This window comes from Lytechinus pictus, chromosome 18, assembly GCF_037042905.1.
Source record: "Lytechinus pictus isolate F3 Inbred chromosome 18, Lp3.0, whole genome shotgun sequence".
Classification (NCBI taxonomy): Eukaryota; Metazoa; Echinodermata; class Echinoidea; order Temnopleuroida; family Toxopneustidae; genus Lytechinus; species Lytechinus pictus.
In genome coordinates this window covers 9,938,629-9,960,069 of record NC_087262.1, presented here as the reverse complement: position 1 = coordinate 9,960,069, position 21,441 = coordinate 9,938,629, and the positions used below count along the sequence as shown (strand labels likewise).

At 36.7% G+C, this 21,441-nt stretch overlaps 1 protein-coding gene across 3 annotated transcripts in view; it reads left to right on the top strand.

The window, feature by feature from the left end:
• The first annotated feature begins 7,641 nt into the window (after nt 1–7,641).
• Nucleotides 7,642–21,441, top strand: part of LOC129281548 (WD repeat and FYVE domain-containing protein 3-like) — a 104,312-nt gene continuing 90,512 nt past the window's right edge. For all 3 annotated transcript variants that reach the window (XM_064113589.1, XM_064113588.1, XM_064113587.1), the window contains exons 1-8: nt 7,642–7,908; nt 9,941–10,064; nt 15,463–15,776; nt 16,761–16,953; nt 17,825–18,011; nt 19,025–19,191; nt 19,659–19,714; nt 21,124–21,368. In XM_064113589.1, coding sequence (XP_063969659.1) covers nt 7,723–7,908; nt 9,941–10,064; nt 15,463–15,776; nt 16,761–16,953; nt 17,825–18,011; nt 19,025–19,191; nt 19,659–19,714; nt 21,124–21,368 — 1,472 coding nt within the window. In that variant the 5' untranslated portion in view covers nt 7,642–7,722. The remainder of the gene's footprint in view (nt 7,909–9,940; nt 10,065–15,462; nt 15,777–16,760; nt 16,954–17,824; nt 18,012–19,024; nt 19,192–19,658; nt 19,715–21,123; nt 21,369–21,441) is intronic.

Genomic DNA, 21,441 nt, shown 5'->3' with positions numbered 1-21,441 from the left:
CACTTACTCTGGAAGTAGCACGTGTAAATCTGGGATGTAAATGTACATGTAGGCACATGTATTGCAATGGTTTGTAGAAAAAAAGTTCTGGCTTTTTTATACTGTATATGCAGGTAAACATGGATGACTTTATTTTACTTTTATAGGGGGAGCATTTCATGAATCAAATGTCATTCATCGTCACTGACAACTGTTATAAGCTACTGAAAGCCTTGCATCTGATCGTCTCAACCAAATCGTGATTCAAGACTTTAATACTTGGTCTGTTCAAACATGTACTTTCCCCTTGTGATTTTTTTTATTAAAGGCAGAATGAGCTTTTTTATATGCATGTACTGTATGCAATTCAACAGCCTTGTTGATGAGAATACTGCTTTTAATACCGATTGTAGACTGGACCTTTGGAATAGATTATTTCTAGATACATGTACATGGTGAGCAAATGCCTAGTATAAATGGCGATTATTTTATGATACTGGCTTGCGAGACTTATGACTTGACGGAGTCTGTATTACACAATATTGATGGCAGACATGACCATCAAAGGATTTAATGTATAATTTCAAAGTTTCAAAGTCTATTCTTTCCCCAAAATAGTTATTTCTGAGAAAGATCGGTCTTTTTAATGTTTTCTGTAGATGGGCCTACAGTAACGGTATCTGTATGAAAATGAGAAAGAGTTTGACTGGTGTGCATGTGTTTTCTACTTTATTTTACTGTACAGTACATACATGTATCCCCAAAAGGCAAGCAGTGCATACATGTACAGTTTGTATTAAAATTCACTCTTAAGAATATGACCTAGGTTTTAATAGTTTGTTTGTATTTCCCTTTTTTTTCATACTGTATGCGACCAGGGGCATTCCCTGATGTGTATGTGCATAGATGATACAATATTTTTCTTATTCAGGTTGTACATTATATTATCTTTATTTAGTCATCTTTGAGTGTACAGTTACAGAAAAATGTCAATATATGCTCAAGAAATTGGAAATACATTATGCTAATTTTATTATAAAAAACCCAATTACCAACATACAGGCCAGACAGACTGCCTCTTCAGTTTACCCAGATTTAGCCGTGGCAAGCTAAAATAGTTTTAATACTGGAGTATCTCTGGGGAGATTACCATCATGTTCAATCTTTATAGTGTGGAAGATTTGTGAAAGGTCACCCGAGAGTGTTATATGTCTCGAGCATATTGGTTTGCACTGTGCGGAGATACCCCTTTCTCACAGGCAAAATTTTCCTAATAACCCAGTACTGTAGGGTTAAATGGCAAGTTAGCCGCACCTATCGTCCGGGGTTAAGCTTTAATGTAGCCCGCGTTCTTTTCTCAAAGATTTTTTTTTCCAAATTGGGCTAACCCCACCTAGACTAGAGTGTACATACAGGATTATTTTGCCAGGGTGCGAAATTGCAGGATTAGCTGGGCAATTAATGTGTTTCAGTTTAACAAGTTGTAGTGAGAAAAGAAACCCAGCCAAGCCATAGACGGTGCAGTCGGTGCTCCATGTAGGGCCTACATGTAAAATGTGTTCAAGCCCGAGTTGCACCTGAGCCAGCGCTGATGTCCAATCACAGTAAAATGCTTATGAATGACTACCGCAAGTCTGGATTACTGACTCTTGTGTGAGTAAAAAGTGTTTCCTTAGCCGGTGTTAGGCAGAAAATTTGACCCGTGCAGAAAATAATTTTTTTTCTTACAGGGTTTAGGATTGTCTGGGGTTAACTAAAAACGTCATGAGAAAAAAATTTGAAATGTTTGGGGTACATGTATTCACTCTCAGGCCCCAAATCACAATTTGTCTTGCCTGCCTGCAGTAGCAGAAGCAAGACATGGGTGCAACGGTGGCAACGACAGTGGTGTCGTCAACATTGAAATCTTAACCCCAAAATACGTTTTTGAAATGTCAGCTTAAAGGGATGGTCCGGGCTGAAAGTATTTATAGCTTAACAAATAGAGTAGAATTCACTGAGCAAAATGCCGAAAATTTCATCAAAATCGGATAACAAATAACAAAGATATTGAATTTTAAAGTTTAGCAATATTTTGTTGAAACAGTCATCATGAATATTCATTAGGTGGGCTGATGATGTCACATCTCCACTTGTTCTTTTGTATTTTATTATATGAAATTAGGTTTATTCAAATTTTTTCCTCCAAGAACTAGAAAAATTGGATTGACAATTGATTTAGTGCATTAGATATTTATTGCTGCAACTTATTTCATTATAAGAGAGACATATTATTCACACAAGTATGAAATAATTATGTAATAACATAAGAAAACGGAAAGTGAAGATGTGACATCATCAGCCCACCTAATGAATATTCATGACGACTGTTTTCACAAAATATTGCTAAACTTTAAACTTCAATAACTTTATTATTTGTTATCCGATTTTTGATGAAATTTTCGGCATTTTGCTCAGTGAATTCTACTCTACATGTATGTATTAAGATATAAATATTTTCAGCCCGGACCATCCCTTTAACTTTGAAAGTACATATGGATCTACATGTACATGCATTTCATAAAATTAAGATATGTACGGTAAAGCTACAATGCAGTATCACTGATAACTGTACATGAGATTCGGGTAACATGATAAAGGTCGAAGCTAAAGGTCAATGAACTTTGTATGTTTGGTATAAACATGAATTCTTAAACCAAGATTTTTTTTTTTCATGAATGTATGGGTAATGTCAAAGGGGATGTATCACTGATCTGGGGCCCGTTGCAGAAAGAGTTGCGTTTAAACGCAAGTCAAAAATCAATCGCAAGTCCCAAAATCAAGTTACGCATGATTTTTAGAGTTGCGATTGATTGCAACTCTTTCTGCAACGGGCCCCTGATCATTTAGTATAAGTTTCAGGTCACATGATCAAGGTAAAGAGTCGTACATGTAGTGTCAATGAACTGTAACTACATGTATGCTGTTTCAACATCAAAACCTTTTTTAAAAATTAAAACCCAAGGTTTTATGATTTTGAATTTTCAAGATAATATTGAAACTAGTATACAGTATTCTATAGAACCTACATGTATTGGAAATTTGACTACAAATTGAAATTGAAAATTGAAACTTTATTTACCACAATCTTTATAAAAAACATACAAATCAAGAAGTATAAATATTTCAATAAAATACAATATAACACAAGTGAGTATATTTGAAGGATCACTGAAAAGTTACAAAGAACTAATATGAATTAGTGATCCTAATACACAAAACAACACAATTAAAAAACAATTTATGCAGTCAGGAAATACAGAACAAACAAACATTATATGTATACAATTGTATTTATATCAGTATTACTACATGTATTAGTATGAGACTTTCTGCATTAATTGTATTTTTAAATGTCTAATATATATTTTTGTATTGGCAAATAGATTAATGAAATTTCAGGTCACTAGGCTAAGGTCAAAGGTCATTTTGGGGGTGAATAAGCTGATATCAACGTTTAAAAAAAATTAACCAAAAGTTAATGTTTTGAATATTCAAAGTGTTATTAGTAAAGAGAGGTGAAATTTCTCAGAAACTCGAACAGATTTCTTTGGTCTCAGATATTCAACGTTATCGTTAAAAAAAAATAGCTGGACAGGTTTAAAGTTTGAGTAACATCTGACCACAAATATGGGACTGAATTCCTTTAATACATTACACTACCCATTACAAATTTATATTTAAATGACTTGAGATGAGACTAATCCCTGCTAACCCATGGTTGCATTAATGGAGTAGAAGCTACATGTATAGCTGGTCAATGCCCTGACACCACTCAGCCACTTAAGTCGCCACATCAAGATGCGCTGTTGCTGCGGCGTCGCCATGGGAATATTCCCTCTCCTTCATTCACCTCCTTGATCGTACCCCGTAGTCTGCAGGCACAGACCTTTGTTTTTCGCATAGTACATAATGCAGAGTCTGAAGTAATGAGACTAAATTCACTCAAATGTGGCTGCTTAAATACACAACAGGGAAGAAATTACATGGGGGGGGGGGGGGGCCTTGGGGATATTTTGCCCCTGAAACGCTCAAAAGAGCTTAAAAGAATCCAGGATAATAAAAGAAAATGGGGAATGCCTCATTCGATGTGCTTTTAATATGTTCATGTACATGTAGGCCTACAGTATACTATAGCTCCGATGTTGCAGATTTATGCGGTTTTAATAGAGTTGTTAAAAGAAGCCTAGAAAATTGAAAATAGAATAATATTTTACCTGTGTATGCTTTGTACATGAATATGAATAAGGTTTGGAGTCTAGTCTTCACTCTAGACTTGATATTATTTGTAATAGTGTCAATGTTAAGTCTGTGCATGCAGACTACCCCCTACCTTCAAAAGTCAGTCAGTTCAGGAGAAGGAGGTATAGATGGCCCTTATTCTTGCGTTCAGGCATGCTTGGTGAGTTCTACTCAGAATTATAATTTTGCCCAGACTGTGTTTGAGATTTACATGAAATGAATTTTAAATGGTATTGGTCTAAAACATGGATCATTGTATGGAAAACTCAAAGTTGTCTTTCATTGAGACTTTGTGCAATGTTTGGAGAACATCTCCCATTTGATGTACATGTACATGTACCGGTATGATGCTAAACAAGGCATTTCAGAAGCCCTTATTCTTACGTTCAGGCATGCTCTGTGAGTTCTACTCAAAATTATAATTTTGCCCAGACTGCGTGTGAGATAATGGTATTGGTCTTAAACATGGATCATTGTATGGAAAACTCAAAGTTGTCTTTCATTGAGACTTTGTGCAATGTTTGAAGAACATCTCCCTTTTGATGTATGTACAATGTACGTGTATGATGCTAAACAAGGCATTTTAGTCACACAAGTAGGCTTGTAAACATGCGAGTTTAAAGAGCAGCTCCAGATTGGAAAAAGAAAAAAGAAATCCCTGGTACAGTACATATGATAATGAATAAAAAAAAAAGATATTCCTCTTTTCAATATAAATTAAATATGGTACTTACATGTACATAAATATTTCATTGTAAAGACATCGGTAAACGCCTTAAAAGGGGAGCGATCTAACCAACACTCATTGACTGTGAGAACATAACTATCTAGTCTTAAAATAAACCTTTTAAGATAACTTTATAATAATACAGAGAATAAATTAGCCTATAATTTTTGTGGAGAGAAAACTACATGTACTTGTTTTGCTTCATTGCGTTATGATGCATCAAGTCGTGAATTACTGTGTTATGGCTCAAGCTGGTCTACTGTACAGTACAAGACTACACTGCAAGGAATATTGCATCATGGGTAACGAGCCTGGCCAGATATTAGTAGTTGAGGACTTGAGGTGGCGCTTTTAATGCTTCTGGTTGGTATGGCCTTTAATACAGAGATATTATCCTGTAATATTGGATTCAGTATTGACAAGGAATTTTAAATGGATTCTTACTCGGGTTGATATACATGTACACAGTGCATCCCACAAATAAAGAAAGTAGAAATCCGTTTTCAGAGCTAGATTTCACAATTATTACACATGTTTTTTACTATGAGTTTGATACTTTTTAATATGGTATTAGTGGAATCTCATCTTAAATTTGAGACCAACGACAAATTATTAAAACATGGCAGATTGCCAACAATAAATATTGAGGCCTATCAGAAACCAATTGCACAGAGAATCACATATCTGAATTCACTCTCATTTCAGGGATCAGTGAGAGAAAATTGACAAAGAATACAAAAGAAATGCTTTAATATGAGCCTGTCGCTGAATAAGCACGGTTGTCGTATCACGAACCAATCTTGTTCAATTTTTCTGCACAACCTGATTTTGACATTAAAATTTCAAACTCGTCTAGTTCATTAATGCGTGAAGTTTTCGTCACATATTGGGTATCAAAATGTAGAGAAATCATTGAATTATATGATAATGTAAATGAAATTTTGTAATTGATTTGCCTTTGAAGTATTAAGGTGTGGGAATATGGGTTTCCTTTTTTCTGGGACGCACTGTATACTTGAAGTTCAAGATTGAATAATAAAAAAAACTATTGCAGCCTTGAAATGAGACTAGTGTATGGACAGGTTTTTCTCATGGTGGAACAGGTGAAGCTCCTAAGGCATGAACGTATCAGGATTTTATAATTGCGCCCGAGAATCCCAGGAAACTCTTGTCCGAGTGATTATTAATTGTGCCCGTCCATCCGCCGATAAAGCCATCTCCATCTGACCTTGGCGTGAAGGCCATTGATGTGTAGCTGTAGTACATGTATGAGCAGGTTCTAGGATCAATATCGGCCCATGGCACGCTTGTGTCAATTCGGGTAGAGGCAGTACGCCGATCATTGTGTGAGGATTGTTGCTGTACTGTACGTCGCCAAGAGGGTGATTGTCAAGCACTGTGTGCTGGTTGTGTGATTGTGTGATTGATGCTGTATTTGATTACAGCTGTGATTACCCTGGAAGGAATATCATTGTCAAGAATATACCCTTTCATACACAAAAAGTAGTTGAGCGAGGTTCCTGTTGATTTGTGTAGACTGCTGTTTGTACTAGTACAGAACATGAACCGGTGTACAGTTCCGCATACATCTGAGCAGGTTTCTGTTTCTGTTTATGTTAATTCCCGTAGGAACTCAGCAGGACAGCATTTTGCTGGTAAACGCCAAGCTGGTATATAACCAATTACCTAGAAAACATTTTACGTCTAGGTTTAACCAGTCATAGTGGCTTACCTTAATATAGACAACAGATATTACTCTTGGGCCTTTTTTTCAAAGTGAAGACAATGGCAGAGTTGGGATTCAAACTCACAACCTTGCGATTATGAGTCCAATGCTCTAACCACTGGACCACACGACCCACATGCATTATTTCTATTATTTTTTATTATTATTATTGTTTTATTGTTAAATTATTATCATTATTAAATTATCATTGTTATTATTGTTGTTCAATACATTAATACTGTTATGAAAATTATTCTTATTTATTTGGGAAGGGAGGGGTAGTTGCTTTGTTGTGTTTTCGATCAAATGCGTGATTTGAATGAGTATTACATGTATACATTATATTTTTGTTTATTAATGTATACATGTACACTCTGTTTTGTAGTCATTCATTGTATACATTGAGTTTTATAGTGAACATGTACATGTGTTTTGTAGAAAGATGTGACAGATGAATTTCATATGTACTGTAGTCTAGAGATTACATGTACAGTACATGTAGATCTGTATTAATTTCAAAAGTCCCCCTTCCAAATCCATGCTTTTTTTGCATCATGTACATATGTACTCTATTCAGGTGAAATACTGTACATTTTATGTTGTGAAACATTGTTTCTGAGATTTTTGCTAATGGTCATTAAAAACCCACGACACAATAAATTTTTTTTTCACAAAATTGTTCAAGTTATGTCTTGACTTTTATTATTACACTGTAATTTATTATGGTATTGTTATTGTGGTATGATAGTACTTTCTTTATTCTGCCCAGGAACTTCTTCTATGCTTGTTTTTTTAATGATGTTCCAATTATTGTTGAAAATTGTTATTGTTGCTTGTGTTGTTCTTACTGATTGCTGTTATTGTTGTTGTTATTGTTGTGTATTCTTATATTATTATCATGTTTGTATCTTTTCTTCATGTACATTCAGATGGTGGAGTAGGTGTGTAGGAGACCCTGGCTGCTGCTACATCAATCTAGGACACACCCCCCGTCTACCACCCACCAACCATGTTCTCGTTCATGAGGGGGAGGGGCCTGCGGCTCCCCGGCTCCTCTTCGACCAACACGCAGGACAGTGCACTGGGACTGATGCACCTGCGGAAGCTCTACGTGGAGCTGTGCTGCACGGCCCAGCCCCTCTCGCAGAAGGAGCACGAGGACAAGCTCTACATGATGTTGCCCTTATTCTGCAAGGTCAGTCACGCCCCCTTTTTCACTTGGAGCTCTGTGAAAGTAATTTGAGTCGTTTTTATCCTGAAACCATAATCTTTTGAATAAAGCTAGAGAAATAAAATAAGGAAAAACAGGTTTGTCAAGTTTGAGTGAATTTTGGGTAAAGCGGTCTACATGTATTTTTCAGGATGAAATGGAGATAAGAAATGGCACGTGTATACAAAACATTGCCATTTTGTTTGACACTACACGAATACCACACGAATATAGACATGTACAAGGATGCCAATGCCATCACGGTGGCAATTCGAGGTTGTCCGCAAATGATGTGCACCCCTTTATTTCGAAATCCTGGTGGGTGTTTCATACATGTTGTAAAGCTGTGTGTAAAAGTTACGCATAACTTTTCGCACGACTGGAACGTGTTCTGTATGTAGTGGTAAGTCAACTACACAGATACCCCCCCCCCCCCCCCCCCCCCGGTATCACATAGCACAAGAGAGGGTCGCCAATCATGTGTGAAGTCAATTGTAAATTATGAACAGCTTTAAGAAACACCTGGGGGGTGTTTCACAAAGATTCAAGTATGACTTAGAGTCGCACTTTAATGCGGACGCGCACACAATATGAAACGCGCAATCTTATTGACCAATACGCAGTACTGCACGTCCTCTTGGCATGATCTAATCAATGCGATCACGCAACTAGGTATTTAAGTGCGACTCTATTAAGTCATACTTAAATCCTTGTGAAATACCTCCCCCCCCCTCCGGATCTGCCATTGTGTGATGATTTTATTTGTAAACAATTATTATTTTCAAAGAATTTTCCATCAGGCAGCACAAAGCAGATTTGTTTTAATACTAAATAGGTTCATTATTGCGGACTGAAATAATCGCTAGAAGGTATTCATTTGTCTTGCAATCTACTATGGTCAACAAGGAAATTCGTGATCACTCTCGCAAAAAGTGTTCACTAGCTTTCAAGTTCACGAGCTTTGTTTTGTTTTTGTTTTTCAGATTTGTTTTGTTTTTAAATTTGCATACTTTATATACTTGTATTTTACATGTTCCTTTTAATAGTTTATATAAATTCTCATTTGAAAAAGAAAGAATTGTTTCCTACTGCCCTTCCTGTGTGCCGCGTGATTTGATCCTGGCAAACTGACAATCGTGATGGACATTAATTTATGTTTTGTTGAGTTGTAAGTACATACAGATCAGTCATGTGCTTTGTAAGTGGGGCTATCATGTACATGTACAGTATTATAAGATTTGAGAGAGATGAGATAATAAATATCAAGTGGATGCCTTGTCAGGTCATAATGCGAAATGACAACAATAATAATTGGTTTGTGTGGTTTAGAGTCTTTTGTTGTCAAAATCAAGATTGATTCTAGGTTTCATGTTTTACATGTACATGAAAATCTTTCAGTGTTCTGAAAAAGTGAAATTGAAAAAGTAATTTATATGTAGGCCTACTAATTGAGAGTTTCTCTCTCTGCATTCAATATTATGTTTGATAGTAATGTGTGTATAATAGTTAATACTGTTTTATTTTAACATATACTTGTTTATTTATTTTATATGGGGGGGAGGGGGAGCCTTTGTTTGGTATACATTGTACATGTAGGTGTTGTTTTTATTTCTCATCAACCGTCAGAAGCGTAGTCAGAAAGCAAGGCAATGTACATGTATATAAAAGTACGGAGGGATTCATGTAGGTCCGGGATGAACTGTTTGGGGGGGGGTGCATTGAAAAAAGAAATAAAGCTCACAAAAACAAGAGGTAATCATCACTCAGGTGTATTTCTTGTGACATTATTTTTTACTTGAGCTGCGTCTGCATGCATGTGTATACATCAACTTGAAAAAGACAATTATGCAGCAGTCGCATTTTCATTCTAACTCCTAAACTTCATGATGCAAACCCTTTCATTCTCTTTTTTGCAGCTGTCTCTTCCCAATGAGGCTTCCATTTTACATGGAGGGTGTATTAGAAAACTCTCTGAACTATATGACATCCTCTCATTGAACTATAATTTTTTTTTCAGGTCTTTGAAAACAGCCCAGCCACAGAAATGATAGACAAATTTGGAGATGTCCTGCAGTTCTCCAATCACATTGCTCGTTTGTTTGTTACTGAAGTCAGGCGGAGAGCATCTGACCAATCAACAGGTACGTCTTATAACGGCCATCTGAGACGGGTGGATTGAAGATTTCATAAGTGGGGCAGGGAGGGGGGGGGGGGGGTGACAGTAAGTTGTTCGGTTTCGTTTTGCTAGAAAGGGTTCTCATCCCCTGCAAGGATGTTGTCTTAAAAAGAAATATGATACTATAAAAATAATAAGAAAGAGGGTGGTTATTACTTCTGAACAGACATGATAACCCTGAAAAATCTGATAAGAAAAAAAAACAACTAAAGCTGTCCTCCAAAGACCTGAATTTGCAATCTTAATTACATGCATAAATGATAGGGTAATTAAGTCAAAACAATATACTACATGAACTTTTTGCCAAGGGGCAGAAAGGTCTATAAAAATAATCTGGGGGGTGTTTCGCAAAGATTCCAGCATGACTTTAAGAGTTGCACAAAGTAAATGCCGACGCGTACATGTATATGATATGCAATGCGCAATCTTATAATAATATAGGGTATTTATATTGCGCACATATCCACCTTGTTAGGTGCTCAAGGCGCTCCTATATTACCCGGCTAAGCTAGGCGTTCATAGCGCACACAGCTTTTCAAGGAATTACTTCCTACCGGTACCCATTTACCTCACCCGGATTGAGTGCAGCACATTGTGGACCAGTTTCTTGCCGAAGGAAATTACGCCATAGCTGGGATTCGAACCCACGACCCTCTGTTTCAAAGTCCGAAGACTAATCCACTGGGCCACAACGCTCCACAATCGTATTGATCTTATTGATCAATACGCGATAGCGTGCATCCTCTTTGCATGATCTTACCAATGCGGTAATGCCTTTTATACCGTACGTAACTTGGCATTGAAGTGCGACTCTAAAGTCATACCTAAATCTTTGTGAAACATCCCCCTGGTTGATACATACATGTACATGTATGTCTGTAAAAACCCAAAGCATGCATGCACCCTCACACACACACACCCGCACACAATATCAAAAGCAATTTGCAAACACATATATAGCCCCTGTGTCAACAGAGTCTGAAGATGATTCATCAACGTGTGTATGTATTAAGGTCAGTGATTAACACTTTAGAATGATGGTGATAATTACTGTCTCAGCGAGCTGACCTGAATGTTCAAGGCCTAATTTGATTATTCATTCAGGGAACCTTGCTGTGATTTGTCAAACTTGCAACAATGTTCTTTATATTGTGCTTATGAGAGCATTTGTATACCATGGTCACTTCGCATACAAAATCTTTTCTTCATGAATATTTAATTTTCATATTACAGGGTTCCCAGCCCATCAGGAAAATCACAGAAAATTATTTTACTTTTTTCCAGTCAGGGAAAAATCAGGGAATTTGATGAAAAAAATACCTCAAATCAGGGGAAAATGCCTCAAATGAGGGAAAAATCAGGGAATTTTGATCGGGCCCAAAAGTCGAAAGCACAGTAGTCAGTCAGACTCTGTTATATTTTTTGCATCATAACAACATCCATCGAATGAATGGTGGTACTAATTAGTTTTACATTATTATTTTTATACTGAATTTACATGTAATTCACTGCAACAACTTAGAAAACATGCGAAACTGGGAACGGGTGTAAATAATTATCAGGGAATTTTTAAAGCTTCATCAGGGAAAAATCAGGGAATTTCGTTTTCTTGAAAAGCTGGGAACCCTGTATTAAAGGACAAGTCCACCCCATCAAAAAGTTTATTTGAATAAAAAGAGAAAAATCCAACAAACATAACACTGAAAATTTCATCAAAATCGGACGTAAAATAAGAAAGTTATGACATTTTAAAGTTTTGCTTAATTTCACAAAACAGTTATATGCACGTCCTGGTCGGTATGCAAATGAGGAGAGATGACATCATCCACTCACTATTTCTTTTGTATTTTATCATATGAAATATGAAAAATTCAAATTTTCTCCTCATTGTCAAGTGAAACGAAAATAATTCCTCTCTGAACATATGGAATTAGCATTGTTTAATATCATATGGTTCAGTCAAGTTGGTCCATATTGTCAAATTTGTAAAAAATGAAATATTGTATAATTCAAACAATAAAAAACAAAAGAAATAGTGAGTGAGGGACATCATCGACAGTCTCATTTGCATGTCACTGAGTTGTGCATATCACTTTTTGTGAAAAATAAGCGAAACTTTAAAACGTCATAACTTTCTTATTTTACATACGATTTTGATGAAATTTTCAGCATTATACTAGTTTGATTTTTCTCTATTTATTCAAATCAACATATTCCTGTGGTGGACTTGACCTTTAAGTGTTTAAATTCATACATATATATGGTACATGTGCATGTATGCTTGTGTAACAAATGCAGTATTTGGTCTGTCCACTGTGCTGAAAACAAGTTTACATGTATGCAGGATAACATGTATGTACATGTAAATTTATACATCTGCATGTTTAAATACATTCAGATCATATTTTGCAGATGCTGTCATTGATACCTCTTAAAGTTTAAATATTTTCTTTTTCTTGATTGTAAAAGGAAAATAAGAATGATACATATATACATGTATGTCATTGGGCACTTGGGTCATTTAAAACTGCAATTTTGCATTATTAAGAAATTGCGGGAAAACAATACACAATGTACATACACTCGTAGAGCATAATGAACAAATTGTTGTTCATATATATGCAGAAAGAGAAATAATATTTATACATTATTTTTCTAGATATTTTTCTTATAACATAAAATTTATAACAGCATGATTATTGTGTAAGTAAAGCTACATGCATATTTTCATAAAAACATATAAAAATCGAGAAAAAAAGAGGTTTTAATATCAAAGAGAAAAATCAAAGAAACATATTGTTGAAAATTTGAGGAAGATTGAATGAATAATAAGAAAGTTATGAGCATTTGAATATTGAGATCACTAATGCCATGTAGATCCTCCCATTGGCAATGCGACCAAGATCTGTGATGTCACACATTTACAACTCCCTCATTACTTTAGTACTTATTTTACTTATATTCTCACTTTTATAGAGTCTATCACAAGGTGAGGTGTTCTCTTTATGAGAGGACAAGTACAGAGGTTTCACAACATTATATCCTTGATGAATCATTTTGTCATATGATTAGAATGAGCAAAAAGAGATGTTTGGGGTATATTTTCAGTGTCCTAAAGGGGAGAGTTGTTCATCTGTGACATCATAGATCTTGGTCGCATTGCCAAAAGGAGGATCTCCATAGCATAAGTGATCTCGACATTCAAATGCTCATAACTCTTTTATTGCTAGTCCTATTTTACTCAAAGTTTTGTTGATCTTATTCTTTGATTTTTCTGCTTTCACAAAAGCTAACTTGCTCCAAGAGTTTCATTCTCCTTTAAAGAAAGAGAATACACTGTAGGCCTTTTTTTTCTTTCATTTTAAGTACCCATGTGCATACAGCAAATAGTCTTATGTGCATTATTTTGTCAATTGTTCTAAACTAATTATAAGCATTATTCACTCCATTGCATATGAAATTAATGTACTTCCAAGAAACTATTGCCATACTGAAGCACTCTGGAGTATATTTATCATCGTTCATTAAGAGTCCTACTCAGAAATATTGTCATATTTATGATGATTAATTACCGTCTCAAGCCTCTATGGTACTACACATTACTCATGTCCATTTGCATGTACATGTAGCATGTAATGCTGCCTTCAATATTAAAAGCATAGGGGAGATCGGGGTTAGTTGGAACGCGGGGTAAGTTGAAACATTGTAATTTTCTTTAACGCCATCGCATAAATTTATTTTACAGGCGTTAAAGAAAATTACAATGTTTCAACTTACCCCGCGTTCCAACTAACCCGATCTCCCCTACATGTAGATACCTGGGTCGCATCTTACAAAGACTTACGATAGATCCGATCAATGTCAATTCTATGGAAATCCATCATTGTCATAATATTTTCTACAGGAAATTTGAACAATGTGAATTGTAAACAAAGAGAAGCACACTGAATTTTCAAGAAAACAGTACATGTACATGTACATGTATGACTATACATGATAGAAAATATTTTGAATAAACGTGCATGATATATGTTAATGTTGCTGGCTTTCCATAGTTGCAACACTACAAAGTTTTGCGAGACCAGAGAAACAAACGTTATTGAACGCAATATTTTATCACCTGACTTCACAATTAATTATGTCAAATGTGGCAGATCTTTAAATGAGTTCATTTTCTGGAGGGGTTACTATTAAACTTTTGAGCACCATACTGTACATGTTCATTGCAGTAGATTATTTGTACTCTCATACATTATTTTTCATTAATAAAAAAAAGTTGTCATCGTGACATACATGTGCATGTAATATACATTTCATGCTAAACACAGTTTTCAAGAATTAAACTTTTTTTTACTATATACGTAGTACTTGTATGCTTTATAAAATATTGTGTTTTGAATGCACTCGTGCAATGCAATCATGTACAAACTACATGTAAAGCATGTGCATTGGATATGAATTGGAGTATAATAATCAAAGCAAGCCAATTAAATCCATGAACACATGTTCCGGGGTAATGTGTAGCTACATGTAGGAATTTTAATTAGAGCCAGATGTTGATGACATCTGGGGAAAAATTCACAAAGTTTAGAAGAGAATTTATTTTCGGGTTTATTTTTATAGACGTTTTTTATCCTTTTTCAATTGATATATTTTTGAAAAATTCTTGGTGAAAATACTGTGAAAGAACAATATAACTTTATTCAAATTCAGTTTGAAGGTTTATTATTATTATTTACTAGTAGTACAAAGAGTCAAGTTTATTTGTTCATTTTCATTAATTAATGTTGGCATAATTTGAAATTCAGTGAGTATTATGATTAAAATGATTCAGAAGTCAAATATTTGAAAAAACTACCTACTCCCCAGAGCCAATTTCTTTCCCTCTCAACTGGTCCAATTACCAAATGTTTTTTTCTTCTATATAGTATACACCATGTACATGTATGTGATACATGTTTTTTATGTACTTGAAAGAGAAATTTGGTCATAACTTCAATGGCCCGTTTTTCTGAAGTCAGGTTTAAGTCAAACTCTGGTTTGAAGTTGTGGTTTAACTATGGATAGCCAGTTGTGACACAACTCTCTATAAACCCGTACGTGTTGAATTTGTCAGTTCATTTGACAGCAAAATCATTCATTGAATAACTTATATTTGGGAATTATAAATAAGACGATTGTCTTAAAGAATGGGAAAGAATGTGTTAAGACAAGAAACATACAATGTAATTTTTTTTGACATTTTGGCTCCTCATAATTTTAGCACATACATGTAGTTAGGCCATGGCCTATACTGGTCTTCAAAATATGGGAAGGTATTCACTCATCGAATTGCCTTGTATCAATCATTTGCACACCTACAGAAGCAGCAAGCTGTGCCATCGCCAGCTACCTGGAGATTCAGAACTCGGAGGAGGCTAGCAACGGCTGGATGCTGCTGACCACCCTCAGTCTCCTAGCGACGGGAGGGGCCAGCATCGTCAACACCATGACCATGGCCGCGCTGCCCTCGACCCTCGTCAAGTGTCTCTATCTCTTCTTCGACCTGCCCGAGATACAGGCGCCGACGTCGACGACCTCGCCGGATGCGGAGACCAAGGAGGTCGAGGTGAAGGACGGCCTGCAGGCCCTGACGCCGTCCAAGAGACGGGACCTGCTCCATCGGACGGTCGTTCAGGTATGTTCATAACAGATTGATTTATTGTTGTAAAGAAAATGGAAATGGCATGAATGAAACAGAGCTTGAATGTGTTTGTCTTGCAAAAACATGGGCTGAATGACTTTGAATCAATGTAAAAAAAAAGGTCTTGGTAGAAATGTGACATTGCTTTCTACCTCGTGTTGTGCGACTTGTGTCACATTTCTACCAAGTATCAGAAAGCAGTCAAACCAATGTTAGAGGGCACGGTTCGTTAGCAGCCACCTGCCTATAGCAACTGGTAAAATTCATTTTCATCAAGGCACTTTATAAAACAGTACCTGAATTTACTTGACTATAACCACCTGCCTATGAAAGCAACATTTTTTTTGTTTCCCTTGGATGGTCACTATCGACAGGTCTCGCTGTGGTAATAATATTCCTCTTGGTCATGTTTTTTCAACACCCAAGAATTAATCTGAAATAATTTTAATTCCTCAAACCCATTTGCAAAGTGGCAATCTCTCTCTCTCTCTCTCTCTTGAGCCACTGTAGATTTCAAACTCCACCTCTGTGTACATAAATCAGTGCAACTCTTTATCATATTTCACACCTGTTGTCTGGAGCACCATATAAGGTTTCTTATGTAGGAGGAAATTAGATATATGTGTACGAGATCACTCCGACTGCTTCATAAAAGAGCCCTGGAATATCCCCTTTCACTGCAGTGTACAAGCTATTATCCAATTTTGCCGATTTAGGCAGTAGGTTGTGAGAAGAAGCCCCCGAAAAATGAAATAAAAAAATAATTTTTTGCCTGGTATGAGGGATAATTTCCATGCTTCTCATCATCCCAAATAACCTTTTGTATTGAATTTGATTAAAGTTTTGCAAATTGTATTCATTTTTTTTTTTTTTTTTGGGGGGGGGGCTATATAGCCCTCTACCCTATTGGACTCTTTTCAAAGTGCTGAAGTAATTTTGTGACTTGTTTCAACGCCTCTTCGTTTTCCTATCCTTCAGCTACTGAGCCGGTTATGCCACTTCACGCAGCCCGCCGAGGAGCTTGCCAAGAAGGACGACCTGACCCTCCTCTTCAGTGCCATCACCAGCTACTGTCCTCCCCATAACTTGCCCTGGAGGAAGGGGGCTGCGGAGGTCCTGACGACCATCTCCAGGCACGGACTCACCCAGGAGGTGGTGGAATACATCCACAGTAAGTCCCTGCGTGTGAAGTTGAGAAGCTTTCAGGAGTGAGGTCTTCTGAATCTCACTTGTGTTGCGAGATCAAACTTGTCTGAATGTAGTTTTACACACTTGGGTCGTACTCCAAGACCAGGCTCCTGGTTCATAAAGACTTCTTATAATAACAAATGAATAGTTTCTAAGTTTAGCAAGTTAAATGCCAGCTATTCATATTGAAGGATTTCAGTAGCTTTATTAACTGTTATTGCTAAAAATTGTTATTATAACAAGCTATAAAAAAGATGAGTCATACTTTGAGATCAAATTTGTCAGAGCGTGGTTCTTCAACCTCACCCACACTGGAATGCCAACGTCGTCTGAGTTTGATCTCTCAAACTTCGATCACATTGGATAAATTTATCTGAGTGGCCATTTAAACGTTAGTCACATACAAGTCCAAACTCACTTGAGGGTGATCTTCCAAACCAGGAGTGTGATTCTTCACATTCCAGCCACATTGCTAGACCAAACTCATCTGCATATAGTCACGCCTTGGCCACGTTGTAAGACCACATGCAGCTAGTCTCAATAATTTTTAATGCACACCATCTTAATGTTATCTTGGTTCCATGGCATTTGCACCAGCGACAATTGCTCCGCTGTAAATCCACACACTAATGGAATGACCAACTTCAACCCTTGATTTAACACAATACCCTGTCCTAAACCTACCAGAAAACCCTATTACAACCCTAACCCTTACCCTGTATAGGAGCTTATATGAACAATTGTCGCCAGAGCAAATGTCAAGTCATCATTCTACCCATGCTATTCGGATTATGTTTCCTGATGAATGCTTTCAACTTCTTGACCTACTTTGTCTCCCATACTTTGCATTGCAGATAAGAATTGCTTGGGACTCTGTGTGGACAACATGCAATGCAACCAAGAACTGTCCCCGCTCGAGATCGTGGAGATGTGCTTCACCGTCTTCTGCTTCCTCAAGGATTCCAGCGACAAGTCTCATGTTTTACTGGACGATTTCAGAACGTGCCAGGGATACATGTTTCTCACAGACTTTGTACTAAGGTGAGTTCACACTTGTTGCTTTGTTGCGTTCACTCTGAAGTCTCTGTGCATAGTCAAGGTAATAGTCTTGCATTTAACTTGACAATTTCAGAAAGTTTTGGGTATACAGGTTACTCACAGAATTTTTGCTTAGGTGAGTTCACACATGTTGCATCATTGCGTAAACACGCAAGTCTAGTGACAAATCTCATTTAGTACTGGATAATATTTGAACATGCCATTGGTGAATGTTCCTCACTTTTTTTCTGTTACTATGAGTCAGCTGTCACATTAAATATACTAATCATAGTCGAGCAACAATTTGTCTCCTGTTGTACTTAACAATTTTAAAGTGTTGAAGGTATGCATGCTTCTTGAAGACTTTGTTCCTAGGGAACTACACTCATAGTATATTATTATGTTCACATTGAAAAAAAAGATAAAAGCTTGAGCCCTATTCAAACAAGATCACCTAATAAAGTAAACTGCATCATATAGTATATGCCTGTCATTACGGATATCAAGATATGACTATTTGGTGGTGCAGGAGACGTCTGTTCAATTGCAAATCAAACTTACATCCCAAGATCAAGCGGAAAAGTGAGTTGCAGTGAACTTAAATCAATTGGAATTTTGCGCTCGATGAAAGGACTTAAGACTTCATCTTGAGACGAAACTCTTTGTCTGCTGTGTTCGTCTAGAGTAACATACACATACAGCAGACTGCCAACTTAGACTGAAGTCACATTCACAATGCAGACAAGAGTGTAGCAAGTCTATTTGACATACACACATACAAAATTGTGAATTGTGCATTGCATTGTACAGTCTACACACCATGCTTTCCCTTCCAATCAAAAGTTATTGTGCATTGATACCATAGTCCATGCAAAACCCCTATTTAGGTTACAACCTTAAATTATTGTGGCACAGGAGGGATTTTGCACATGGCAGGCAAAGAGTTAAGCTTGATTTGGAATGAAGGTTTCTTGCAACAATTCTTATGTCCTTTTCTTTCTCATCATCCATCCCAGACTGGAGGCTATGTCAACGGAAGAGTCTCTGCATTCCCTGAGGAACCTTGTCCTCCTCATCTCTTCATTGACATCCTGTGGATTCCAGGAGTTGAGACCGAGCTCTATCGTCTACGATGCACCATTCCAGCAACCTAACTTCAGCTTGCCACAACCTACCGGCAAAGGTAGGTCCTTTTACGTAATTGATCGATAATCATCATTTAATGACATTGGGTATTTGTATTGTGTACATATCCACCATGTTAGGTGCTCAAGGTGCCCGAATATCATCTTGGCTAAAAAGTGCAGTTTCATGGTGCTCAAGAACGTTTTATGAAGGATGCTAATGCCTACAATGTCAAAGTTCAATATTCGCATTTTGTGTTGCAAAAGTGTGCCAAACATGTGCTTAATGTTTGTGAGCTTCATAATAAAAATGATAATGATTATAACGTTGTAAGGCACTCAATACAGATGATTTAAAGCGCTCAATTTTCTTACTTATACTGAATTACAGGGATATATAAAATAATGATGAGATTTTAAATGGCATCTTTGTTAAGAATAAACATGAGTTGATTCAATCAATGCCTTTGGTATCTGAATAAAATATGAGTAAAACCAAGTTCCATGTGTGCTCTGTTCTTTACAGGCAATAGTGTAAGGAATCTTCAAGCCTTTCAAGTACTGCAGACTGTCTTTCTAAAGGTGAGTAGCGTGATATCTCATATGACCTTACAGGCACATTAGTGCTTGTCATTATTGCTTATAATCACTCTGTCCACAAGCAGTTAGTTTACTTCTCAGATAGTCTAATATCACGAACCCCATTGGCCTGAATTCACTAAGATGGTTTTGAAAACCGTTGGCTGAACCCATGGTTATGCAGATTCCATGTATAAATTACGCTAATTTACCGCATATATTAACTTTGCCTGCTTCATTCGACTAGAGTCACATACAGCAGACTGACAAGTTCGACTCAAGTCACATTCTATTCACAATACACACATAACGCATTAAGTCTATCACGCCTTCAAAATAGTGATGTGTGCATTGCATTGCACTGTGTACACACAAAGCTTTTCTTTACAATAAACCAATCAAAAGCTATTGTGAGCTGGATTAGCATAGTTCATGCAAAGCCCCTCTTACGGTTGCACCTTGAAATAAATGTGGCGCAGGAGTGATTCTGTCGGTGGCGGGCAAAGAGGTAGACAAATGTCCGATGCTGATGTACGCTTTTGCCACAGCGCGCCAAATTGATGCCTGTTGCCATTGTTATCCACGCTATTTTATTCATGAGTCGACTGTTTGTAGAGTGGATTCATGAATAAAATAGCGTACCACCTTTGTGAATTGGGCCATTTGGTTTACACTACACTACACTTGGTCTAAATAACACCCACATAGTCTAATTCTCATTTAGTCTAGTGCCCTGTTGATCTAATTTCCACTTCGTATACTACTTTCTACTTTGTCAATTAAGGAATTTGGTTCATCTAGCAATATAGACTAAGTAGTGTTACTAGTAGTCGGTTGCTGACAATAGGACCTTAGAGAGTATGTCGTGATATTACTTTTAGCATTGCAATTAGCAGGTCTTACAGACTGCATCCAAGGGATAATGCAACTACATTGAATATGTAGATATGCTACACATCCTTTCCTTATGTGCGTGTACATGTTTTTTTTGGAATCATCTCCTTTGTGATTTAGATGAATTTTGTAGATTACCCGCATTGGCTGTTTATATTACAGCACTCTGACCGATCCAATATTCATATTCATAGTGCATTATTCCATCATTGACGTCACAGAATAGTAAATTTTCTTCAGTGGGCCTATTTTCAACATCATTACAAAATAGTGAGAATATGTTTGGTTATATGATGCTACATGTATTTAATCCTATCAGCATACAGGATTTCATTTAAATAGGATATGACAGGTGATATACCACAATATTGCGGTATCTTTTGGCATATATGAATTGGGTTTTGTGAAAATGCTTGATAATGTGCATCAGTAATATTATTTAAATTTTACATTAATATTGTGGTATTAGACATAATAATGAACTATACTGTTATCATCATTTACTCCTCAATATACAGGCAACCACAGAATCATTATGTCGCATCGTTCTGGACGTCTTGACCTCGGTCTACAATTCGGACGTGGCCAACTACTTCATCCTAGAACCTCAGAACACCCTCTCACAGTTCATTGACCGGATGACCACCAAGACCCCAACTATCCAGATCAAGATCTTAGAACTGGTGGAGTTTGTCGTCTTTAATCTCAACTTTGTCCCGTACAAGGAGTTGATCAGTATCAGCTTGCTTATCAAGGCTGGCACGTGAGTTGTAGATGTTTTAATCCTTGAATTAAAGGTCTGAATTTAATTATGATGCCATGTTGTAACTGGTGGA